At 42.4% G+C, this 27,335-nt stretch overlaps 1 protein-coding gene across 1 annotated transcript; it reads left to right on the top strand.

The window, feature by feature from the left end:
• Window positions 1-338: 338 nt before the first annotated feature.
• LOC110073450 (neuropeptide Y receptor type 2) lies at window positions 339-25,556 on the top strand. The gene is made up of 2 exons (XM_020782657.3): window positions 339-745; window positions 23,919-25,556. The coding sequence occupies exon 2, from the start codon at window positions 23,980-23,982 to the stop codon at window positions 25,138-25,140; it is 1,161 nt and encodes a 386-aa protein (XP_020638316.3). The 5' UTR covers window positions 339-745; window positions 23,919-23,979; the 3' UTR covers window positions 25,141-25,556.
• The last annotated feature ends 1,779 nt before the right edge of the window (window positions 25,557-27,335 follow it).

The raw sequence follows: 27,335 nt of genomic DNA, 5'->3' as shown, positions 1-27,335 counted from the left end.
TAAGGTGCCACAGGACTCTTGATAGATAGATATATAGTGGCAACAGATTAACAGGGCTATGTTCTTCCCAAAGAAACAAAGGACTTGCCAAGGGCTATCAACTAGTTCAGGGTCAGAGAGGAACACAGCAGGGATCGGATGAATCTCTGGCTGGAGCTCTGGAGATGATCCACATGGTGCTGCTTGTAACCTATGTTTTATGGGGATGGGTTCAGTGTGATAATCGCAGGACATTTCTGCTATGTAATAAGCCCTACAGTGGCTGAACGATGCACGAACAGCAACAAACCCCGTGGCCCCCCTCCCTCCCGCTCCCTCGCTCGCTCCCTCCCTCCCTCCCTGGGCTTTGCTGTCTGCTACACACGCTCCGGTCTCTTCCCTCGCTTGCTTTCTCTCATTCGGTGTCTAAACGGAGCATCCGCTTTCTGGGGCAGGGTCCCGTTTAGAAGTCGACGCCGGGCTCACCCCCCCCCCCCGCCCTGCCCCGCGTCAAGAGGCAGGTTCTAGGAGAAGGGGCAACTCTTGTCATTTTGGGGGTGCTTCCCTCCCCGAAAAGAGAGTTACTTTAAGAAAGTGCTTTGCACCTTCTTCCCCCCCTCCCCCATTGGTCCAATATAGGTATCGCCTGCTTCTGCATCAGTATTGCTTTGCTCCTGGTCACTATAAGATTTCATCCACTGGAAGAAAAGTGAAAAGGAAGATACAAAGAGTTTAGTCTGGGGCAGCAATGAAACAATAACTGCGGGTAAGTGTCTTTGTTTTTCTTTGTTGTTGTCCAGCGAAGACAATTAAAGGGAAGGAATTGTCTGGCTTTTGTGTTTGTTTTGTTTTCCATTTCGAAGGGTGGTGGGTGGTAACTGGCAGAGAAGGGCACATTTCTACTGTACAGCTGAGAGTTAGGGTGGTTCATCCCCGTCATCGTTCATAAAACAGCTATTTCTCTCTTGTTCTTTTTACTGCTAATTTTAGGCTGGTATCAGAGAACAATACTTAAGCCGGCTGAAGGTGCTAAGATGAAAGCATAGGCTCCTATGGTTTATCAACCTCAGTTTCTTTGGTTTCACCTGCAACAATGGTCAAACAGGTGGCACAGGTTTCTGAAGCAGCTCTTTGGGTCTGCAGCTCCTGTGAATGGAGATAAGTGGGAGGGGGAAAACAACCTTCCATGAGATTGACAAAGATGCGTCACATTGCCTTCATTTTCCTGAAAAGATGACAGTCTGACACCAGCCCCAGGTGACACAGAGGCATGTGCTGCCTGCAAGCAATTCCAGGAGAACAGCTTCTTTTTTCTCCAGACTGTCACTCTCCAGGTGCGTTAGACTACAAATCCTATGATGTCCAACACATCTGTTGGAATGTTGGCCATTCAGGAAATTAGTAAAGACAGAACTATACAAAGCTGCCTTTGGTAACTTATCACCAGATGCTGATAACATTTTTTTTCTTGTGCTTTGTTTTCTGATTTAATTTTAGATCTAGATTGTTGAACCACCGTATTGATGTATCAATATTGGAGTTGTGTGGAGTTGTGAGTTTTTAATTTGTAAACCACCCAGAGTGGTATGTCCACTAGAGGGGCGGTATATAAATCAAATAAAAAATAAATAAATGTGCTAGGTTAAAAAAAATTGTCCTAGCAGCTTCTAAAGGTTTGCATGATGAAGTCTGGATGAAGAGACTACGAAACACAGGTGAAGGGAAGTCATATAGAGTACAAGACACTATCTTTATACCATTCAGGTCTCATTCACCTTTCGGAGCTGATTTTGTGAAAGTGCCTGAAGTCAGTTTCTCCCTGTCAGCTGGTATTTATAAGCGAACCAAAGAAAAGTGGGTGTGATACCCTAGTTAGACCACTAAAGTATAAACAAACAAATTAAACCCCCAAAGCTAGTTTTCAACTGTACAAGCCTTCCATCAGGCTGGGCATTGCAGAGCTGGTAGTGATGCAGGAAAAAAAAAAGCATAAAAACCCAAAGTCCACAGCCAGATGTTTTGGCCACTTTCCTAGAGGAAAGGAAATTCCAAAACAGAAGGTGCAGAGAGGGAAGGTCTCCAGTTTCACCTCTGGCGATGGGCATCAATATGCTCTAAACTTTTAGACAAAGAACTGCCAGTCACTAAATACCTGAACCATGAAACCTATGATTCCTTTTCAATGTTGTGTCATTTTGATTCTTTATCCAGTCTCCACAGACCATGGTTTTAAAGAATAAAAAGGCAAGTTTCTTCCCTGTTGCAGCTGTTCTGACAACTTTAGCCATGAAGCAACCCTAAGCAACAGAGATGGTCTGACTCTGGAGATCCCAGTCTTGGGATGTACAATAATGCAGACATGTCACCATGTAATGCATCTGGCACTCTTTTTCCTTCCTTCCCTTCCTCCACCGCCATCCCATTGCCTCTTTTGTAAACTGGGCATCAGAAAACTTTTTTACAAGCATAATGTTTGACATTCTTGGAAAGAAAAGTATCTCAGTCATCCAGCTCAGGGTTATTTTTTTTGGGGGGGGGGGGGTGGTCTATTTTTTTTTTAAAGGCTGTTTGGGAAACCTGTGCATGTTGACCAGGTTAGGTATGAAGTTAAAATTAGGACTCCATATAATTAATTATTCAATGAAGTTATACCATATAGAGCTATACTAGCCAGATTTCAGCCTGACTCATATAGTATTAATTTAAAGCACCCAAAGTACTGTTCTGACTTCTCTCCGAACCACATAAGAGTAATGAATGAGTCCTGCTGGACTGAATTTCCTTGGGGTTGTCATGCTTAAGGCCACACTGTGTTGTCTTGCAAGGTTTTTTTGCATGCATATAGATAACTGGCCATAAGTAAAAAAGCTTGTTCAAGTGGAAATATTTGGGTTTGGCTCAGCCCACCTCATAGCAGTGATCAGAGTGTTGAACCCAAATCTGCACCAGCTTTTTTCAGACTACCTCACAGGGCTGTTGTAGTGATAAGGGCAGGGGAAAGATGTCACCTTAAGCTCATTAGTGGAAAGGTAAAATATAAATGTAGCTAACTAATGGATCTTAAAAATATGAAGAGCATAACCCTTCACCACCATACAATATTCCGTTATAAGTACAATGAAAGGCTTCACTTCCTTTCCAACCTATAAACCCAAGATTTTGTTTTTAATTTTAAGCCAGGGACTACTGGTTTGCTGTGGACGGGGAAAAAAATTTAGAAAGCTTGAGGTCTGGCCTCATGACTTTATTCTTGGGCACTTTGGTACACTTGTTTAACTTCCAGTTTTACAGAGTCTCCATATTCTTGTGTCCCTTGCATGCTGCTGTCCCAGGAAACACCACATGTTATAAAAGGTACCTGTGTTTTTGCTTCTCTCCTGAGTCAGACGCTTGTCATGGCAGGGCAGCAGAAAGTTTGCAAGAAAAATCTGTGGATGCAACCAAGGGTGGGAGCGGTTGTCCTTTATTTTATACCTGTGAAGGTATCAAAAACTATTTTCTTGCAGTCCTCAACAAAGCAATGTGGCAGAGCATGTAATGTAAGGGATTACTCCCTTCTGGCAGCATTTTGCCATCCCCTGATCCTTTCAGGCATCAGGGAGGGTGTTCTGTGTTTAGGGCTTCTGCTGCTACCCCTCTCGGGGATACAGGTTTCCTCTTGGCTTTAGTATCTGAAAAGCACATTCAAGAAATAGTGCCAGCTGGTGGTCAGGAGTAACTTCTTACTCTTGCAGAGAGTGCTTACCACAAACTAAGCATGAGGTTCAACTTCGGAGGAAGTTTTTATACAGCTGTCCCTTTCTAATCCCTCATTTGCCTTCCACTTTGACTTTACAAATGCTTGATCTGTTATTGGAACAAGCAAGGATCATTCAGTGAAGCGGACTGGCATCATGCTGAATTCGCATATGACTTGCAGGTGTCAGATGCACTTTAGAAGAAGCAACTTCCATTAAGACTCATCCTTGCAGGCTCTATTCGGCTACTGGCTTGATGTGCCATCTGAGACAAATCTCCTAATGAGCATTTATCTGTTCACTTTCCTGCTTGTTTCCTTTGGAAACCTTTGCAAAGCAGTGTGCAGACATTCCAGTATGTTGACTTGCAAACACTATAAAAACACAGGCTTTTAGTAAAAAAAACAACACAATGCATGAAGTAGAGCCTCCAAGTCTGTAGTCTGCTAACCACTCCTTTAGAGAATGCTTTATTCTGAGAGAAAGCAGTGAAAAGTTTTAAGGCACCTTAAAACACGCCTATTTTATTTGACTAAAGCTTTTGTGTGCTACATTCCTCTTCATCATGCATCTGACAAAGACTAATTCAGTCCACAGTTTTTTAGGCACTGTAAATTGTGTTCTATTTTTGTTATGACAGACTAACACAGACACCCTCCTGCATTTTTTTCAGTCACCATGGGTGATGTCCCTCACCTCTTTCCCCCACTTTTTCAGCCTTGCTCAGCTCTACTCTAATTGACATACTTTAATTTCTGTCATGAATTTGACCAAACTCTGGGAGGCAGTGGAAGGCAGGAGGGCCTGGCATGCTCTGGTCCATGGGGTCACAAAGAGTCAGATACGACTGAACGACTAAACAACAACAACAACAATTTGGGTCAGTCAGTTTCACCAGCCCAGAATTTTTTTGCAGGATCTGAAGTAAAGCACTTCTCCTAAATGTAAGACACAAGTTAGTCGTCCCTAAGATGTACACTATTCTCTGCATTCCCTTGAGAGATATGACATTATAAAAGAGAACAAGCAACAAAGCATCTTGTGGCACCTTGAAGACTAGTCCATGTGGCAGAAGCTTTTTGAGATTTTAGTCCACTTCCTCAGATCCCAAGCATATAAAAAAGCCATTATCTGCATCCCCAAAGGGGCTGAGGGAAGCAAATGGAAATGAGGCATACTTATCATAATAACAATGACACTTGAGGTAACAGCAGCAAATTTTCTACAACAGAGATGCCATCAAAAATAATTATCCAGAGAATCTGGAGGCAAGTGACAAATAGTAAATATTAAATTTCCATAACAATGGGAGAGAACTTAACAACAATGTAAGGCCATGGTCACACCAGCCAAATGTCCCCTTGTGGTTATGGGACTTTTAATTACATTCCTGTCATGCTTGCTTGCTTATTTATTTATTTATTTTTATTTTATTTTATTTTATTTTATTTTATTTGTATCCCGCTCATCTGGTCTATGCGACCACTCTGAGCGGCTGTCTGCTTTGAGGTCACATGGCATTTATTCCAGGACGTGAGTCCCAATATGTTTTGGGGTTACCAAGTCATTTCTTTCCAATTCAACAAGTGCCTACAGCTTCTTGTTAAGACAGTTTGACAGAGATTAACCGACACTTTGACACAAATGGGGAATTTTTTTAAAAAAAATTGAAAACATTTTAATTTCAGACATTTGAAACTTCAAATGACAAGTTCAAAAAAGTTGTGATAAGATCTTATACACACTCCACAATGTAACTTTAAAAAAAAAGATTTGCAACAAAAAAATTAGAAGCCTCTGGCCAAAGAAGAAATGATCCGCAGTTAGCACTTTTGCTGGGTAAGATTCACTAATAGCCATGCATCATGTGACCACAAATTTAAATTGCAAAATCAAAGGGAGAGATGTATTCTCAAGGGAGAGAATTGGGAAAAAAATTCTTGGTGTGACCACAGCCTAAGGCTCGACCTTTATTGTAAAGACAGATGCAGTAGCAATCATGGAGATGCAGCATAACAACTATAGATCTTATGATGGCCTGCTTCTTTGGACATTCTAAAAAAAACAGGTTTCCTGCTTTGTCTCTCATCCCACCCAGCTTTCTCTGCTGTTTCCTAGCCTGGAAAATAATTCTGGGGAAGATAAACTTATGGCCTTTTCATTTTTTTCTGCCTTCTTGTCCAGCTGTGGATACCAGCATAGTTGTCTTCTATTGTTATATAAATTTAATATTTACTATTCATCACTTACCTCCAGATTCTCTGGATAACAAATAATAACCATTAATAAATAGAAGAAATTTGTCTCTTCTTATTTTTTCCATTCCTCATGCTCAAAGCCAGTAACGGAAACATTTTCTTGATAATCAGATATAAATTAAAAGCAAGAACTGTTGATCTTTTCCAGCTTGTGACTAATGATAATTATAATTGTAAGAGATTGTGCTATTGTTCTGCTCTCTGTGGACCTCCCATTTCACTATCAGGCAAGGGGCAATAAAAATCCACTGTTCTCTTGGGAGAAAGATTTTAATTAAGGTTTTCCTCCTACTTTGAGACAGAATGTCCCCTGACATCTTTCCCCCTTTTCTTAAGTGTTTAGTTCTTATGTGTTACTCTCCAGCTTCTGCCTTAATGCTCTATTTCAGGAATCAGTTTCAAGTGAAGCTCTAAAATTTGCAAACAAACTTGGGATCGTCTAGAAGGAAATCAAGTAGTAATAATTTACAGTGTTGTATGAGAGAGAGAGTTAGTGTCCACCCTATGGCGCGATACTTGGAGAAAAGTTTTAGACTTTTAGTCTAAATTTTAGACTCACAAAATTTCTTATTCTCAGCAGTTGCCCAAGTCTTTACTTGCTGAGAATCTCTGTTGACAACCTTGCACTGGTTAAATTTCCCAGCTTCCCTTTTATGTGTTTAAACACCACCACCAATTTCCCACCCCTTGCTATGCAGAGGAAGTACAGTATCACATTCTGTGGTGCTTAATGCCCTTTCTGTTGAAATCTGCATAGAAAAGACAACCCTGTACAACGTGATGTTTCCTCTCACCTTTCTAGAGTCATCCTGCATAGGACAGAGGCCATCTTGTGCATAAATTGTAATAATCCTGCATAGTATACCATTTGTTCAAGAAAAAAAATGACAAAAACACTTCCAAGAAATCTCACATGATTTCCCTAGAAATATATTTTTTTTCAGAAAAAAAAACTCACACAGAGACATCTGTGAGGAGAAAACGTTCCCCCCAATTCTTCAACAAGAGCACAAGTTATTGAGATCTCAATCTCTGTTTTTGATAACAAAAACGTAGGGTCTGTTGCTGGTTGGGAAAAACCAAATGTACAGAAAAGAAAGTGGTAGAGGGGAGGAGTATTTAAATTCTTATAATAATAGTCAGTTCCACTATGCATTTTCAAGTTGTGCAAAGCTCCTTTTGTGTTTCTGTCCCACTGTGTGGGACTCTCACTCCATGTGCACGGGGATGGGTGGATGGGCTTCATTTGAAATGAGAAGTAAACAAACCGGCTGATGGCTGCCCGTACACAACCCCAACAGAGCTTTGGGCAAGCGGGCAAGCATGCAACTTAGAAGGAACATTGAAGTTGGGTATTTATTGGTTTTAGTATTAGGGGAAAATATGCTAACCAGATATGCATAGATGAATCTGGCAACACAAGAAAGATTTGGGCTAACTTATGAACTGTCACTTTGTGCACACATGCACACTCCAAACCCAGGACAGAGGGGGTTACAATTCCACTTGCAAAATGTACCGAGAAACAAATGCAATGTTGAAAGAAGTTGAAATGAAGAAAAATAGTGTTATGACTGCAAGTATAACACAATGGTTCGGAGGCAACTGGTCTATTCCAGTGAAAAGTACAGGTCTGTGGTAACATAAACACTTTGTTTTATTATGGCATATGTAACCCACATGTTCCAGAGGTATAGAGTGAAAAGATTGCAGGGCAATTATGAGGCAGTGGCAGGCCATATGTGGAGGTTTTTGTTTATTGTGCTGCATGCCATGAGGTCGAGGGCTCACAAAATTATAAAGAAAAGGCAAGATTGAGAAGAAATTGCAACCCACGAAATAAATTATTGCTATCTTAACCTGCCGCCTACAAAAGAGATGTTCTCAGGACCAGTCTTGCCATTAGGCAGAGTGAGGCGGCTGCCTTAGATAGCACGGTGGTAGAAGCAATGGATAGCGCCACTCCTCCTCTGAGACGGTTGCCGCTACTCTTGAGTGGCATCACAACTCTTTTTGTCCCTCCTTGTCTCATGTCCGTCCTTCTTCATCTAGCTGTTTGCAGCCACCACCAGTCCCTCTGTTCCTCCACCCCATAGATGCAGCCCCTTCTTGCTGCCAGAGCAGGACAGCAGCTCTTCTAACACATGCAGCTCTTTGCTACCACTACGGCTGTCTTCTCCATTGAACCCCATCCCATCTAATGCAGTTCAGACTCTCTGCCCTCCTCCTCTCTACCTTCCCCCCCTCCACAGCTTCAGCTTCTTACAACACTTGCATGTCTTCTTCTACTACTATTTGCTGTTTGTTTAGTTGTTGCTGCAAGTGTCTACTGAGAACTAGGGAATATTTTTGTCAGAGCAGGATACGGAGATGGAAGAGGCTGGAGTCTGCATGAATAAAAGAGGGGATGTGGAAAAATTGTGGGTGGGAGGAGACAAGCCTTCTTCTACCTCAAATGGTGGGGCAGCTTGACTACTACTGTCTATAGTCCATTAGTTGCTTTAGAGGAAGGGTGATCTCCAAAACTTTTTTTTTTTCCTGCAAGACAACTGAGAGAGGAGGAATTTGTGGTTCACTGTTCTCAGCATTTTTTTAAAACTTCCTTCTCTGTTCATGGCTATTTCCTCACAGCAGAGTAAAGCATACACAAAGTTATTTCAGGATGCTGGAGAAATGTATTTTCAGGTTCCTATAGGAGATGACCTGATCCACACCTCTTGGATGTATATATGCGAATACATGTCTGTCATGGGTTTGGAGGGAAAGTTCCATCCTATGGGGAGTGGAAGGCGGGACATCAGGAGGAGGGGCTGTACTGTATAAATATGTGATGCCTGGGTGGTGAAGAGGAGTTGCTGAGACAGACTGTGAGACACTGGGTTGGGACGAAGCAGCAGCTGGGGAAGAAGAAGCTGTTGTGGGAGTCTGGGTGTCTGACAGGGTACTACTGTGTGTCAGAGTACCAACCTGAAAGGTTCAGGGGTCTGTTGGTTAGCCAGAACTGATGGGTTCAGGGTCTGTGCTTTAAGTTAAAGGTTCTAGGTGAACCAAACTGTATGCTTGTGTGTGTGAGAATAAGCCACGTTACTTTATTTTATTCACCTGATTGTTTTATTTACCCTGTTTGTATTTAAAATAAACCTTATTCTTTTATTGTTTAAAAATCCATCCCTGGTCTGTGTGACTTATTATAGGGAATGGTTGGTGGCAGCTTAGTGTAACTGTGTGACATATCCCAGTAGGTCTGGGTTTGTCACATTGATTGGTGTCCAGCGGGTGGGATACGACTGGTCCAGTTGTCCAGCGGTCCAGCGAAGCCTTGGCAGGTGTGCCCAGAGCAAGGGGGGTCTAGTCAGGGACAGTTTGAGGCGCGTAGGTAATCTTCTAGGTGTACCTCACGGGGAAGTGCGCTAGTAGAAGAACGTGCCAACTGGGGAGACTTAGATTAAGGTGCTCTGAGGCAGCCTAGTTTTGGCGGGAAAACGCTGAGGCAAAACTGCGTAGCAACAGCGAGCTAGCTTGCCAGCTGAGAGGCCCAGCAGAGGGGGGTAGGCTCTGACTCGATACTGTTGCAAGTAGTGCTGAAGAACAGCAGCAGTCTCTAGGGAGAGCTGGGTTCTGAGGCAAGAAGGAAAAAAAGTGGTCGTTTTATTTTGAGGCTTGACTTTTTAAAGCAGCCTGTTCTGAGGGGGGGTATGCCCTTGACTCGAAGCCAAGTAGCAGACATGAGTGAAGTGAAAGACCCCCAGATTGACCAAGGTTCTGAGGATGAATTTGGCTCAGTGCAAGGTGACAGCACAGGAGAGCAGAACCCAGAACTTAGAAAATTGATCCTAGCCCAACAGCATGAACTGAGGGTGAGGGAAATGGAGGAAAGATTAGAGAGAGAGAAAATGGCATTTGAATTAGAGCGAGAGAGAGAGAGAATGGAGAGGGAAGAAAGAATGGAGAGAGAGAAAATTGCTCTGGAAAAAGAAAGGATGGCGTATGAGTTAAGAAAACTGGAAATGATGAACCAGAACAATAATAATAATAGGGATTCTGAGGGAGGCCAACTGTCTAAGGCTGACCTGAAGAAATTCCCTGTGTACCACAAGGGAGATTGTCCTGAGGTGTTCTTTTCCTTAGTGGAAAGAGCGTTTGTGGACTTCTCAGTGAGGGAAACTGAGAAGATGACCATCATGCGGTCTTTAATCAGTGGTAGCCTGGCTGAGGTTTATGCCGAGATGCCTGAGGAATTGTTGAAAGATTTTGCAGAGTTTAAAAAACTGGTGTTTGCAAGACATGGGATAAATGCAGAGCAGCTGAGACAAAGATTCAGGTCCCTTACCAAGAAGCCAGAACAGACTTTTACCCAAGTGGGGGCCCAATTGGTGAGGCTGCTTGAGAAATGGCTATCGCAGGAGGGAATAGAGACCTATGAGCAGCTTAAAGACTTGATAGCCCTGGAACAGTTCTATTCAGTCCTGCAGGGGGAATTGAAATTCCAGGTGAGGGAAAGGAAACCGAAATCTGTGGCAGCAGCCGCAGAGATCGCAGATTTTATCTCCCAAATAAGAAAGCCCTTGGGTGAGGGGAAATCTGTAGGTAAACCCAAAGAAACCTACAGCAAGTACTCTCAGGGACCAGGGAAAAGCCAGCAAGGGGGAGGGGCCCATGGTGAAGGGAAGCCCTCAGACATGAAACCAAGACCTCAGATTTTGGAGGGAAAACCAAAACAAGATGAGAGAGAATCAAAATATACCAGAAAATGCTATTTCTGTCAGGGAAAGGGTCATCTAATCTCAGAGTGTGAGAAATTAAAGCAGCTAAAAGGAATGGTGCCTCAGAATTCTAGTGGGACCAAGCCAAAAGCTGTGTTCTGTGTCCAGAAAGAGCAAAGCTCATTGTCACAGAGGGAGCCTGTTGCCATGACTACTCAGTCTGGGACAGCTGCCTCTGCTGATCAGGCTGAGGAAAATGGTCCTCTTCTGGAGGTAAAGCGCTGCTTGCTGATAAAAACAGATTCTCAGTTGTTTGAGACAGCAGGGGTGGACGTAGGAATACTTGACCGTCAGTATAGGGGGCTGCGGGACACTTGTTCCCAAGTAACCCTATGCCATCCAGATATCATCCCTAGGGGGTTTATAATCCCAAATGAGAGCATAAAGGTAGCAGGGATTGAGGGGCAGGTAATCGCTCTGCCAGTAGCAGAGGTACCTGTCAACTTTCAAGGCTGGAGGGGAGATTGGCGGATAGCGATTTCATCGACTCTGCCAGCAGCCGTGCTCGTGGGAAATGACCTGGCTGAACATGTGAAACGGGTGCTAGTGATTACACGTTCACAAGCCACCACAGGGACAGTTCAGGGGGGTAATGATGAGCCAGAGACGGAAGCAGGTGGGGGAAGTTCAGAAGCTGTGGTGGAAACCTTAACCACAGACAGCAGATTTGGACAGGAGCAAAAGGCAGACGCCACTCTCCAAAAGTGTTTTGAACAGGTGACTGACGCCCAGCTAACACCTGAGACCCCAGTGAGATTTCTGGAGAAAAAGGGGATTTTATATAGAGAAACCCTGAGGAATATCTCAAAAGGGGGAGATGGGATCAGAAGTCAGCTGGTGGTACCTGAAAAGTATCGCCCCATGATCTTACAAAGGGGGCACTCTGACATGTTTGCTGCACACTTAGGGGTCAACAAAACACAGCAGAGAATCACACAGAATTTCTACTGGCCTGACATAGGGAAGCAGATCAGGGAGTTCTGTAAACAATGCGATGTGTGTCAAAGGCAGGGGAATAACCGCGATAGGACCAAAGCAAAGTTGTGCCCTTTGCCTGTGATTGACACTCCGTTTAAATGCATAGGGGTGGATATTGTGGGACCTTTGCCCAAGGCCACAAAGAGGGGGAACAGGTTCATTCTAACAATTGTGGACCATGCCACAAGGTATCCTGAAGCCATACCCTTGACTAACATTGAAACTAACACAGTGGCCGATGCTTTGGTGGGGTATATGTCCAGGATGGGATTTGCCTCAGAGATAATCACAGATTTGGGCGCATCGTTCACATCAAAGCTCATGAAACGCTTATGGCAGATCTGTGGAATTAAGCACAAGGAAACCACTGCTTATCATCCTGAAAGCAATGGGTTAACTGAGAAGTTCAATGGGACTCTAATGCGCATGATTAGGGCTTACTTGGCAGAGAATCCAAACAATTGGGACCAGAAGCTGCAATCCCTTTTGTTTGCTTATCGATCAGTGCCACAAGCCAGTACCGGGTTTAGTCCATTTGAACTTCTATTTGGGAGAAGGGTGAAAGGGCCCCTTGATTTGATCAAACAAAATTGGGAGCAGATCACCCAGGATGACCCACAAGACGTTGTAACATACATAGACACCTTGATGAATGACCTAAAGCGAAATCTAGAGCTGGCAGCAGAAAACCTGCAAGCTCAGAAGGTCAGACAGAAAACATGGTATGACCACAAAGCTAGAGAGAGGCACTTTGACCCAGGGGAGGAAGTGCTTTGGCCTAGGCTCTGCAGAGAGAGCAAACTGCAGCTGGGTATCCCAGAAAGAAAATACTTGGGTCACAAGGTAGGGGGAGGAGTGATAAAACCCCTGAAGGCCAAAATAGAAGCTGTTCGTGATTGGCCCAGACCCAACACCAAGAAAAAAGTCAAATCATTTCTTGGGTTGGTGGGCTACTACAGAAAGTTCATCCCGAGGTTTGGCGAGATTGCGGCTCCGCTGACCGATCTGACGAGGAAGAAGACTGATGACAGCATCCCGTGGACCAGCGACTGTGAGGCGGCGTTCCAGAGGTTGAAGGAGGCGTTAATCAACTATCCTGTCCTGCGTGCTCCAGACTTCGACCGGGAGTTTATCATCTACACCGACGCGTCTAACAGCGGGGTAGGAGCAGTTCTGTGCCAGGAGGATGAGAATGGTGACCAGCATCCAGTGTCCTACCTGAGTAGGAAACTTCAAAAAGGTGAGAGACATTTGGCAACCGTGGAGAAGGAGTGTTTGGCCATAGTCTACGCGATCCAGAAGGCCAAGCCTTACATCTGGGGAAGACATTTTATTCTGTGTACTGACCATTCACCATTGCAATGGTTAAAGACGATGAAAACCCACAATAGCAAACTTATGAGGTGGGCTTTAAATCTACAGGACTATGACTTTGAAGTGAAGGTGGTCAGAGGGTCAGTGAACTGTGTTGCTGACGCCTTATCAAGAAGACCTGAAGACTGAAGACGGCGAAAGAACATGGACTATATGTATATAATGAAAACAAAAAGTTAAAATGTACCTGGTTTTAAATTGGTTTGTATTAATAAAGGTAAATGGATGTAATGTAAATGATAAATGTTTAAATGTCTATTTGCTATGCTTAACTTGGAATGTAAGTATATGTAAGTATAATATGGTAGGTATAATTGTGTTGTGTGTTTTATACAGGTTGTTTTTTTGGTGAAAAGCACCTTAGCTTTCCCCCTACAAAACAACTTATAAAGAGGGGAGGTGTTACATAACAGCACTGATGTTACCTGTCTGTCATGGGTTTGGAGGGAAAGTTCCATCCTATGGGGAGTGGAAGGCGGGACATCAGGAGGAGGGGCTGTACTGTATAAATATGTGATGCCTGGGTGGTGAAGAGGAGTTGCTGAGACAGACTGTGAGACACTGGGTTGGGACGAAGCAGCAGCTGGGGAAGAAGAAGCTGTTGTGGGAGTCTGGGTGTCTGACAGGGTACTACTGTGTGTCAGAGTACCAACCTGAAAGGTTCAGGGGTCTGTTGGTTAGCCAGAACTGATGGGTTCAGGGTCTGTGCTTTAAGTTAAAGGTTCTAGGTGAACCAAACTGTATGCTTGTGTGTGTGAGAATAAGCCACGTTACTTTATTTTATTCACCTGATTGTTTTATTTACCCTGTTTGTATTTAAAATAAACCTTATTCTTTTATTGTTTAAAAATCCATCCCTGGTCTGTGTGACTTATTATAGGGAATGGTTGGTGGCAGCTTAGTGTAACTGTGTGACATATCCCAGTAGGTCTGGGTTTGTCACACATGGCTATTTCCTCACAGCAGAGTAAAGCATACACAAAGTTATTTCAGGATGCTGGAGAAATGTATTTTCAGGTTCCTATAGGAGATGACCTGATCCACACCTCTTGGATGTATATATGCGAATACATATTTGAGAGGAGTTCTTCCATTGCATATTATCATAGAAACAGAATAGAGTTACAGGGGGTGGGGGCCCCTCATGCCTCCCAGTCCACCGTATCCCTTAGCTGGCTTATAGAACTTCAGGAAGAAGCAAGACAATGCAACCCTAATTCTGCAGACACTACCCAGGATAACGCACTACACAAAAAGTGTTGTTTTTTCCATGGGAGGCTCAGACGTCCCCCTTGTGTCCTCAAGAGAGCATGGGAAGCAATTTTATTCTGCTAGGTTAGGGCCCTCCCAGGCCCCCTGCCTTCATCCCCTTTTAAAAATTTCTGGGCCACTAATGGGCACAAATGACCTTTTTCAGTTATAAAAAAGGGATTAAAAAATCCACAGGAGTCATAGGAGCACCTGTGGATGGGCATCCAAGACCTGGAGAGGGGCATGTGCAATTGCCCTGGATCTCTGAAGATTGCCCATCCCTGCCCTATATGGACTAGAGCCAGTGGCCGCGTTTGGCTCTTACAGCGTGGTATTGTCCAGTTTTTGTTAGACTTTGGTTTCCAGAAGCCTCATCCAGTATGACCAAGACATTCTGAGCGATTCTGGGAATTGCAGTCCAACAACTTCTGGGAATACATAGGTTAGCAATTAGGAGGTCAACATGTTTGCAAATAACCTCAAAGAATTCAGATAGGCTGATGAGGCAAATATGTCCCCCACCCCACCCTTGCAGATGGCATGCTGTTGCTTCTTCTTCTTCAGCAGGGCTTGCTCTTTGATATGTCTCCGAACAGTTTCCACCAGTGGGCTGACTGACTTGTCAGTTTCTGGCACCTGCTGGCAACCCATTTTAAAAATGCTTCCAGTCCTTTAGGAATGGATTTTAGTGACACTTACCATTTTGCTACAAAGGCTAGCATTCTAATACATTCCCGCTCTGTGTGAATTCTCACCCAGTTGAAGCTGTCTGGACCCAGTGCTTTTTGTTAAGTTTTTATTTTTCAATTCATACTAGAAAGTTGCCTCTTTTCACTTCAATTTATCTTACTTCGTCATCCAATGCCTTCTTGGGAGCAAAAAAAAAAAACCACATCGAGTTGTGGGGCTCAGCATTGAACCCCAGTTGCAGTAAAAACTAAAAGAAATTATTTATCCCCAGTCTCTGTATTCTCATTTAATAATAATTTTGCATTTGCAGCAATAATTCTCGCATTCACAGTAACAATGTTATTCTTACAGATTCCGTTTTACCCATCACTGGTGTCTTTATTCCAGCAATCTCAGTAGAGTTGTTGTTATATAATGCTATCCCTTCCCATTTGGAATTAATGCTATGCTTAGGACTTCAGCAGCAGCATCCACTAGGAAGGGAGAAGAAGCGAAGGTATATGCATGTGCATCTAGATTTAAATCACAGATGTTATAGGAAGGGATAACCCAACAGCAGTGTAGCCTCCTGACTTCATGAAGCCAGCAACATAGCAGATCACACGTATGATCACACTGCTTGTGCAGCCTGGATTCAAGCTATTGATTTTCTAGCCAGCATTCTACTGATGTGTATCAACTGCTATACAGCCAGTTTTCTTAGCCAACATGTCTTTTGTAGCCTTCTGAATGTCAGAGCTTAATGCTACTGTTTTCGACAGCTGCTCTAGCATGGTCACTAGCCATGGTGGCTGAGGGATTCCAGGAGTTATCCAAAACAGCTATGCCTAGCCATTTTAATGTAATTCTGCTACAACCCATCATACTAACGCCAGTATTCCCCACTCCTCCGTTTTCCTGCCTGGGTTTCTTATATTACCTTAAATACTTCTAGATGTGCTTCCTTCTGACATTACCTAGTGGCTCATGTCAGTTCTTCTGCAAAGCCCACCCAATAAGTATCAGATATCATCAAATCATTACAGTATATTAGCCCTGCCTGGATTTTCATGAGCTAATCTCCAAAGTATCTTCCTAATCTTAATGAATTCTGCTGCTTCTTGATAGTTTGACTTCTTAGAGAATCTCGTTCCATGCAAGTATAATTATTGTTACATTCATTTATTTATGGAACTATCCAGTAATATTACCCTAATATTATGAGGACTTACGAGGATTCATGAGTCAAAGTGCTATTGTTGTTGTCAAATACTAATCCTAACACAGAGGCTAGCCCAGACATCTTCCTTTGACATCCGGTGTTTGCTGTGGAAGTCCTTTGTTGCACAGAAGAGCCCCTATGTGTTCAGTCTGTAGTTCAGACTTTGGATATAAGTTTACCAGCTCAGTGAGAGCTGGTGAGAGGATAGCAAGGAAGGCCTCAGGTGAAAGATAATCCTTCAGTCCGGGAGCAGCCACCAGAAGTCTTCTCTTTCATGTCCTTCCCAAACACAGTTGGACGTGTGGCAGGATCCGGTGAAGGCTCTCCCCACTACAGTCCTCAAAAGCTAGGGAGGGTTACATTTTTCTTCAACTAGCCTGGGAGCAAACTGTATTAGGCTTCTTTGCTGCCACCATCCACAGAAGATAGACTTTCCAAAGGGCTTTAGCCTGTGCTTGGTTAGATCTGTTCTGATTTTTCCACCATCATCATCTGAGTCTCCACCCAACTCATTTAACAACTGCCAGGTCCCTAATATTCCAGGAGATAAATTTGGATCCAATCGGTGTGATAAAATGTTCAAGCATGATTATGTCTGCCATCTTGATAATTTCCCGCAAAATCAGGGTTTTGGTGGGATTGCCTGCTAGAAACTGCTCTCCACCCAAGGAAATCATTAAGAACTGCCCTCCACCTGGATTCGAGTCTCTTAATCCTCACCCCACAGAGTATCTTAGTTTCTTCCACTTTACATCCTATCAGGAAGTGATCTGTCCAAAACAACAGAACTACAGTGTGTATCCTGCTACATAAGTGAGGACCTATATCCCTTGGAATAAATTCATAGTTTTCATGGAAGACATGAGGTCCTAAGCTCTCCCTGATCAAGTGGCCTCAGCATAGATTTTGAAATTCCCCGGAACAAAAAGCTGAGGGGACTCCTGCACCATCCTTCAAACTGCCTCAGCTAGCACAGGGAGGAAGAGTATCATGCAGGTGCCCCCAAAGAATCCTCATTCTGTCCCAGGCACCCAGCTTCAGGTATATACATTCAAACTTAGGACACCATTGGACAAGCCACCTGCTGAAGGGTATGGAATCAAAACAGACCACTGAAACTCTGCCTCTAAGGTCTGAACCTGCTGCCGCACAGAGAGCCCGGGTGGACAGAGCTGGGAGAGAACGATTCTCCTGGATGCATCCATTCATATCTTCGCAATGCAGACCACTTTGCTATACTCATCCAAGATCCTGGTCAACTGTTGTTGTTTTCTCCTTCACCAACCTGGCACTCAGCAGTAGCACTTTTAACCCAGGGGACTATCTAGGCTATTTGAGTTAGGGGACAGTTTAAGGCCTGTCAGCATTCGGTTTCTTCCCCCCCCCACATGGTTATGTAATTGTATCCCCCTTTCCTTATCTCCTTTTACCTTTAGTGGCTCTGATAGCTTCTCCCCGCTCCACATGGTGTCATGTGACCAACTCTGCCATGAGGTTGACTGAAAGCAACCTCCTCAGGAGGCAGATATTACTGGGCCTTCTGGATGCTCCTCTTCAACTTCCTAGGTGTCCTCCTCTACTGTAGAGTGAAGACGCACATGCCACACAACCTGTCCTGGGGTTCTAAACCAGGTTCTTGCCTCAGGGGGACTGCAGAATGCCCAGTACTCCTTAATAAGGACACCCAACATGTCATCTACTGTTGTAAGCCAGGTCTCTTAGGATCTTCTTAATTAATACGGATGTAACAAAAAATAATTTTGTATCAAACCAAGGGCCTATCTAGTCCAGGATTCATTAATTTACCTCCCAGAGGCAACTGACAAAGTGCCCAGTCAATTGCTTCTGGAAAGACTATAAGTGCAATTGTTGGGCCATGATACTGCTTAGCTATCATCGCTGTGGAGAAAAGGCACATGATTATGAAAAAGACAAATATTACCAGCAAGTCTGCATAACCCATTGCTTCATTCTTACATAATTCAGTGCCTGACATTGTTTTATAGAGTCCCAAGAGCCTGGCAGCAGCTGAAAAGATGGTGATTTGGTGGGTTAAAGCCAGCCTATTTCAGCATATTATCAGTACAGTAACAGCAACTTCGCTTTCTGTAAGAGAAATCTTCAATGCATGAGATGAAGCAGTGCAGAAGCTTTCCTAAAAAATCTTTGATCAGACTGTAGCTGAACTAGCAGCGCCCAGCCATACGGTTTTGCTTCATTTTTTGAAACATGTTAATTATTTTCTAAACATTGGCCTTTAAAAACCCATTAAGAGATGCTAATAACAATAATTATACTTGCAGTTTCTTTCTATCTGTTGACTTTTAGAAACTGCTGTGTTGATACTCTGTGGCCAGTTTGCACTGTGTGTTGGTTAGAAAAGATCTGAGGGGATGATTGAGCTAGCACTGTCTGCTGTTTGCAAGGGAGTGGAAGAATCTGAACATAGTATGATGGCTCAACTAAGGCATGCTGAATCAAAGGGGCCATTCTAGTCCAGAACAGAAATAAATGCTCATGTGGATGCTGCTGGAGCAAACCTATACAGTCTATTTTGATACTTGATATGATCTAAGATGCAAAAGTCAACTAGATAAAAGGATCGTGTACAGAACATTCACCTCTGTCAGAAGATCCTGTGTTGCATCAACATGTTTATGTAACTTGGCATGTACACTTCAGTCCAGCAAGAGGGACCCATTGATGAAAAGAGCCTTCTGGATGCATAGCTGTTGTGCATGTTGGTGATCATCTGCAACTGGGCGGCACTGCTTCTTTAAGCACAAGTGAGTTGGCTGGATGCTTCTGTTGACGTGCAAGGGTGATGTGCTTTCCTAGCCAGAGCCATTTATGAGTGTGTATTACTTGCTGTGTATGACAACAGCTCATCTGTGGCTATCTGGCACATTTTAGTGGAAGCTGAGCATTTTGCCAATAAAATTAGAAAATGTTTAACGTCTGCTGGAAATACTGCCTCTGCAGAACTGAATACACCTCATAACTTGACGTCTGTAGATATCGTATTATTTTTTCATTTCTCACACCCACCTTATGTTAGAGAGTGTTCAAGGCAAGTGAGATATTTAAGGAATAATTTCACTAATGCCACATGCTGTACATGCACTGTGAGTTTCCATGGCTGAACAGGGATTCAAGCCCAGCCCTCCTGAGCCCTAGGCTGTTACTCTGTTCACTATGCCATATTGGGCACTTGCTCATTGTATTACTTACATTACTGTACTGTATATCTCACACTTCCTCCAGTGAGCACAGTTAGAATCCATGAGTCCATGGCACCCCTCATGCTCATTTCTATCCCAACAATTTTGAGATGTAACCCAGGCAAAGAGAGGTGAATGGGCCAAAGTCATCCAGACCATCCAGTGAATTTCAAAGTTCAGTGGGAGGCTGAATATAGATTTCCCATGTTCAACTGTAACTACTGGACTTCATTGGCTGTCCATAATATCTTTAACATTCTGGAGATGGAAGAACTCAACCAGATGAATTTCCAATTGCTTCAAAAGTGAGGTACTATGGATTCAGTCTTTATCTGACTCTGTCAAACCATTTCATAAACTTTTCCTCCAACCCCGTGGAACTCCTGAGAGGTCACAGTAAGGAGCAACAAAATGTAACAGCCAACTTGAGGTTTACATAGATAGAACAATACACAGTGGTTGAAATCCTGTTGCTTAGCATAGTGATTCATGCTAGAGCAGGCCCATTGAATTAGTGGTTATTCAACTCCTCCATAAGGGCCATTGATTCAAATGGGCCTACTTGAGTTACAATTTATTATGCTAAAGTAATACATAACTAAAGTAAGCTTATTTGAATCGACGGAACTTATGGAGGAATTGACTTACCACATCCCTACTGATTCAATGGATCTACTCTGGTGCAATCACTACGCTAAGCAACAGCCATCAAATAAACTAAACCCTGTTGACCAAACTCCACATTGTGAGTTCTTGTTCAGTTTGGGCTTAATGTGATACACCTAATGCCCAGAATATGTGTGACTAGAAGAGGTCATCTGAATGGCAATAAACAAGCTGAAGTGCCTGGTTTCTAGCCCCTCCCATCTAAGACAGCACATATTCATCTATGTTCTTTGTAGCCAGTATAACTGCTACTACCCCAGACAAAAATCATGTGTGTCAATCTCTATGATAAACACACACACACACACACAGAGAACTGAGAAAGGGCAGGAAGCATTTAAGACCAATGCAAAAAAGGCCTTTTCTGTATTTGGTGGTTATCTCAAGCAATAGAGTCAAGCAGCCAGTCCGAATCCCTGCAGTGGTTCCCAAGAGATGTTAGGAAATCTGTTCTATCAAGTGATAAATAAACACAAGGGCATCTATGAATTACAATATAACCCCTGCCTTTGTCACTGTCTGGCCAACCATCATTCTTCCTGCATTTTTTAAAGGAACAATTCTCTGTTTTACTGAGAAATCGCTTTGCCACATTTTCAAGGTGATGCCCCACTCCGGTAAGAGAACTGTTTTGAAACCAGTTGTTTGCAGTTTGCCCCGTCAATTTTAACAACTTCCCACAATCATATTTTTGAGAACTGTAGCCTGTGAAATCTGTAATAGTTCCTTTTATGATAAAAAGGAAGTTGCCTGGAAACAACGGTAAAAACACAATCATCACATTTTCAGGTTCATATAACCTTTCTTTAAACGGTGGTGGAACGGTCAGAGAAAATGCCTGAAATCTTCAAAATGGCCGTGATAAGAGGCTGCCTGTGCTTTTGGATGAGAGGATAATGGCCATTTGGAAGCTTGAAGTACACCAGTGATATTCACTGAGATGAAGCTTAATTGAAGTTGTTAAATTACCAGCTGTGTCTTTCTTAGAGCTAGGAAGGAAACATAACTATCATTTACAAATCTACACCTTTGAAACAGATCACTCATGTATGTAACACACTTGACAAAATGGAAAACAGGAACTATGCCTCCTAGCATTGTAGGCTTGAGCTTAAAAAAAACCCCCACTGTTGTTTTGACTACTCTTAGAGATGTAGGGGCACATGGATCACAACTAGTTTGTCTTAAATTGAGTCTAGTCTTGATTGCTAGTAATGCACAGAAATTGGCAAAGCATACAAATGTTGTTATATAATTTTATTCTTTGCTAAAGGTAATGATAAGGTAAAGGTTCCTCTTGACATTTAGTCCAGTTGTGTCCGACTCTAGGGCACGGTGCTCATTCCCGTTTCCAAGCCATAGACCCAGTGTTTGTCCATAGACTTGCTTCCGTGCTCACGTGGCCAGCGCGACTAGACACAGAATGCCATTACCTTCCCACCGAGGTGGTACTTATTTATCTGCTTGCATTTTTACATGCTTTTGAACTGCTAGGTTGGCAGGAGCTAGGAACTCACTCCGTCATGTGGATTTGATCTTACGACTGCAGGTCTTCCATCTTTGAAGCACAGAAGCTTCTGCGGTTTAACCCGCAGAGCCACCACGTCCCTGAAAATGTGATGATTGTGTTTTTGCCTTTGTTTCCAGGCAACTTCCTTTTTATCACAAAAGGTAATGATACTGGGAATAATACAGAACAATCTTGTGGCAATCTTTACAATGGGTTTTGTCTTCAACTTTCCTGGACTGTAGCCCATTTAGCATTGCACATGTGCACAGCATTGCCTCATTTATTATACATGCTTGTGTGGGAGGGGGTAGTCAAGGGGGTGGCAGGTCATGGAAATTCAAGAAATACAGACACTGATCATTATCCTGAAGGTGGTCATTAACAAACAATAGTTGGTTGGTAGCCCAGACATCCTGGCATGCATGAGCTGATTAACGCATGTACTGCGATGAAAATTCAAGTCAGACAAAGTTAAGCCAGAATATTTTGTAACAGCAATAAAATATTTAATCTGCATCTCTGAAGGAAATCACACCTTGTATTTTTTCCTTGTGAATCCTTCAGCTTGACCTCAGTTTCCCTTATCTATTTTTCCTGGAAATCAGGTGGCGATGTGTTCCTTGTGGGGGATTCCTGTGGCATTGTAATGGATCCATAGGGCTTTTTTCTCTGGTGAGAAAGAATGACAATGAACGGACAAAACTATCATCACATGCCTCTTTGCACAATGACATATCATTATATATTTGCCTACTTGTACTAGGAACATATATGGCAACTTTACCTTGTTCCCCTCTACCCATTCAGCCCCACAACAATGCTATGAGTAGGCTTGGATAAAACTTACTGTCTGAACCAAGGAAGCTGAGGCTTGTGACCAAGCAGAGATATAAACTTGGTTCTCCTTGTTCCAAATTCAACATTGCAGTGCTTGCACTATACTATCCCTCTCACATCAGAGCTAACTATCTAAATAATGCCAAGGATTAAAGATAGTGGTGGGAGAAATGCAATCATTAATGTGTTTGATTTGCATAATATTCAAATCGGGCTACCTGGATTTGGAGCAATGGACTATGGCAACATTACCTCTAAATATAACAGAATTGTAATGTAAATGCTCTCTGAATGAAATATACCTCCTTAGGCCATTTTAAGGAGCGGATGCATTTCTAGAAACCAGGTCCGGGGGGGGGGGAGCAAAATTAATTCCTGAGCTATCAAAGGGTGCTCACCTATGCACCAAATGGGGGGCACAAAAGGGTATCTCTCTGTCTGCTTGTCTCTCTAGCACTAGTGGTTCAGAAGCTTCAGGTCTGAGGGGCTTTCAGCTCAGTGTGCTACAATGTGCTATCCTCTTGTGCCACTTCTAGCACCAACAAGCACCAGTAGCACTTTGACAGAACTACCAATGAAATTTACTACAATACTACAAGAGGTACCGTTTTGATTTTTCACACAGTGCTCAAGAATGACAATGGGAATATTTTTTAGAACTTTTAAAGTGGGAGCTTCTGGGAGCAGCTGCCCAGCATCCCTTAGCCCAAAGTGCTGTTTAAAGGGGGGGGGGCTGTCTACATTTAGGCTGAAGCAATTTTCCATGAGTGCTTTTCAAATGGTCAAGAATGCTTTCAGACACTAAACCTGGTTGAATCTCTTTCCTTTGTCCCCAGATGAGTGTGCATGGTATTTCAGCCATAGGTACAGTCATGAGAAAGCTATCATAGATTCTATTTTCTTCCTGAGCCTTTATTGATATATATAGTGTTCTGTACTCTTCCCTATATTTCATTTCTATTTAATTATTCTGAAAAACAGAGCCAAGGTCACTGCAGTGAAGAGGCAGACTCTAAACCAATATTGGATGGCTCTTGTTAATAGCTAAATAGAAGATCTGGTTTAGATGATTACCTCAGTATGGCATTTGGAAGGGTCTTTTTAAACCATTCAATTTTAGATAAATAGAATTTGCAGGACAGATAAATGTATTTGCTTTACTGTTGTTGTTTTAAAGAATTCATAGTATCATTTTGGTCAATATTAATTTCATCATACAGACGAAATGAGAGGTGGGGAATTGGCCTTTACTTCCAGAAGGAAACCTTGCCCCCCCCAACTATGTATGAAAACCAGTTTTACATGATTATGGGAAATAATAGATGGGGCTTAATTTGAAATGCTGTCTTGAAAATGTCATAGTTAACATGAAATATTTGAAACTTTTCTCCTGGCTGAAATGCTAGCCTTTTTTTCTTTTCTTTTAAAAATATGTTTCTTTTCCCATCCACAGGCAAAGCTGTAAATGTTATAAAAGCTGCAAGCCCAAGCACAAAATAAACCAAGAAGCTGGCATGGGGTTGCTTGATCAAGCCAACAGCACCCTCCTTCTGGAAGGACAAATCTCAGATAAAAGACTGCCTTTTGATTGGCACACAAAAGATCTTGTCACCCTGAGTGAAGGTCTCCATGGATCCGATAATGTTATGATGGACAGCACTAAGATCTTGGGAGTCCAGATCATATTGATAGCTGCCTATTCTCTAATCATTCTGCTGGGATTCATTGGGAACTCCTTAGTCATCTATATGATTGTGAGATACAAAACAATGAGGACTGTCACCAATTTTTTCATAGCTAACTTGGCCCTGGCAGACTTGATGGTGGACACGCTCTGCCTGCCCTTCACCTTGGCCTACACGCTGTTGGACGAATGGAAGTTTGGGGCTGTACTTTGTCACCTGGTCTCCTATGCTCAAGCTCTAAGTGTTCATGTGTCCACACTCACTTTAATGGTGATTGCCTTGGATAGGTATAGATGCATTGTTTTTCATTTAGACAGCAGGATCTCCAAGAAGATCAGTGTCACCATCATAACCACTACATGGCTGGTTGCTGCTGTCTTAGCCAGCCCATTGGCCATCTTCCGAGAGTACAGATATGAAGAAATCCCAACCATCAATCTCAGAATAGCTGTCTGCTCTGAGAAATGGCCTTCTGAAAACAGAGATGCCACCATATACAGCTTGTCCATGCTCCTCTTGCAGTACGTTCTCCCGCTTTCTATCATCTGCTATGCATACATTAGGATATGGTTCAAGCTGAAAAGTCATATCAGTCCCACTTCTCGGAGTGATAGTCATTGTCGCAGGAAAAAGACCACAAAGATGCTGGTAATGGTGGTGGTGGTATTTGCGGTCTCGTGGCTCCCGTTCCATATATTTCAGCTTGCTGTTGACCTAGATCTAGTGCTCATCTTCCATGATTATAAACTCCTCTACACAGTATTCCACGTGGTGGCCATGTGTTCCACTTTTGCTAACCCTTTGTTGTATGGCTGGATGAACAAGAATTATCGCAATGGGTTCCTCATGTTCTTCCGCTGCCAGAATAAGCCAGAGAGACTCTATACTGAGGGATCCATCAGAGGCCGATCCTATACTTTCCGAGCTACCACCTTGAATGGGAGTATTAAACACTCCACAGGCAATGGACAGCTGCCAACAGAGGTTTAGTACGTAAGCCACGCCATCTCTACCAGGGGTCTGGAACCTCAGTGGCATCTACCTGGAACTGAAGCAGCTTTTCTAAAAAACTGAAAATGTTGTATTGCCAAAAATGCTATTATTGTCATCATAACCAACGGAGAACACATTGCCTATTTGTCCAGAGAATCTCAGTGTACTGTCCATTCTGCTTCATGAAGCAAGTTAATCAAGCTTTTTCTTGGGTTCTGTATTGCTTGTTGTATAAGCAGTAGAAAACATGTTGTACTCCAATGCTTTAATTTATGAGAAAATTTGGGTCCACTGTTATCTGGAAAAGGGGACAAGACTTAAGAATCCAGTGACAACAAAAGTGTCTGCATTGTCAGTACTGACATACTGTAACATCATATGGTACACATTAAATACACTGTATATTCTTTTAACTGATATGTCCCTCTATTCTTTTGAGTTCTTCACCCACAAGTCATGTGTTTTAGTTCATAGACATTCATTTTAAGACTGAACTATTGATATTCTATGGTGGGCAATTTGTTTCGATAGGTATACAGAACAACTGGGAGGCCAAAAAACGTAGCATGTGGATTCTTTACATATTCCTCTTTAAAATACTGAATTCTATATTTCAAGGCAATGAGAAATGACCACTGTGCTAAATTTGACTTCTTTTTAATTTTTTTATTTTTATTTTTATTTAATTTTTACAAAATACAAGATACAAACTAAAACAACCATGCTCCTCACCACCATTGGGACCTTCTGAAGATCTCTTCTTCTCATTGTCCTCGTTTCCAGAATTGCATTGATCCTTGTATTGAGACTTTACCTCTTCCTCTTATTAACACAAATTCAATAAATCTACCCCATATATCATCATAAATATTTTTATCTCCCCTTTCTTAACTTTGGGAATACAAGTCAATTTATCATTTACAGCAAGATTCCAAACTTCATTGTACCATTCTTCCAGTTGAGATTCAAGTTTAGATTTCCAATTCCTAGCTCTAATTAATTTTACAGCAAACAATAAATTAGTAAGCATTTCTCTAGTTGTAAAATCATAATCTTCAGTAACAAATATTGATAACGCCATTTCTGGATTCAACTTTATATCTCTATCAAAAATACTTCTTAATTCCTTCGTAATTAGTTTCCAGAATTTTTGTACCCTCTCACACTCCCACCACAAGTGAAAATATGTATCAATTTTGTTACCGCATTTCCAACAAACATTCAAATATTTAGTATTTACTTTACTCAATTTAACCAATGTTAAGTACCATCTTAAAACTATATTATAGAACTTTTCTTTTATTCTAAATTTGACTTGTGTGTCTATCTGAGCTAGGGAGGTACATCTTTAATCCCTTTGTGCAGGTAAGAATTAGAGGAAAAAGTTTTCTCCTCCATGGGAATTTATGCGCATTTTTCACAGTTCGGATTTTTAGTTTTTGGAAAGTGAATTCTCCATAGAAACACTGCATTTTGCATTTATGCAAAAGCTGTCGTATTTTATGCAAAAACAGCAACCAGTATTCTGTTCAATATTTGTGCATAGTTCCAACTACGAAAGCTGTTATGGTGATTTAGCAAGCTCATGCTGGTGCAGAGTTTTGACTTCCTAATAAAATTCCTTCTCTACACAGTAGAAATACAGAGAGTCACAGAGGAGAATAGCTACCAGTTCCACAGAGGCCACCATTTTCTCATTAACTGACAATTTAAGTTTCAACAACTAACTCAGAGATGTTTGTAGGAGAAAGAATACAAAACAATTTAAAAGTCAAATCTGGAAGTTGAGTCATGACAACAGGGCTTCTTTCTTGTTAGGTTGAAACATTTTGCTACTCAACCAAGACTGAGGAAGCTACTTGGATAAGTAGTGAAACATTTCAACCTAACAAGAAAGAAGTCCATATTTTAAACTTAAAGTTGCTTGAACTTACAGGCTTGTGTATCCTGCTTTTCTTTATTACAGTCACACTTAGCTGCCCACTAAACATATCTGGTTGTGTGACTGACATGTGAGAATCAAGACATCAAATCTCATCAGATTGCCACAGCAATTTCTCCAGTTCCAGCTCTGCACATGTGTTGTTGTTGTTTAGTCATTTAGTCGTGTCCAATTCTTTGTGACCCCATGGACCAGAGCACGCCAGGCCCTCCTGTCTTCCACTGCTTCCCGGAGGACTGTCAATTTCATG

The sequence above is a fragment of the Pogona vitticeps genome, chromosome 2, assembly GCF_051106095.1.
Source record: "Pogona vitticeps strain Pit_001003342236 chromosome 2, PviZW2.1, whole genome shotgun sequence".
NCBI classification, from domain to species: domain Eukaryota; kingdom Metazoa; phylum Chordata; class Lepidosauria; order Squamata; family Agamidae; genus Pogona; species Pogona vitticeps.
Note: the sequence above shows the minus strand (reverse complement) of the source record. Positions and strands in the feature narration are given on the sequence as shown.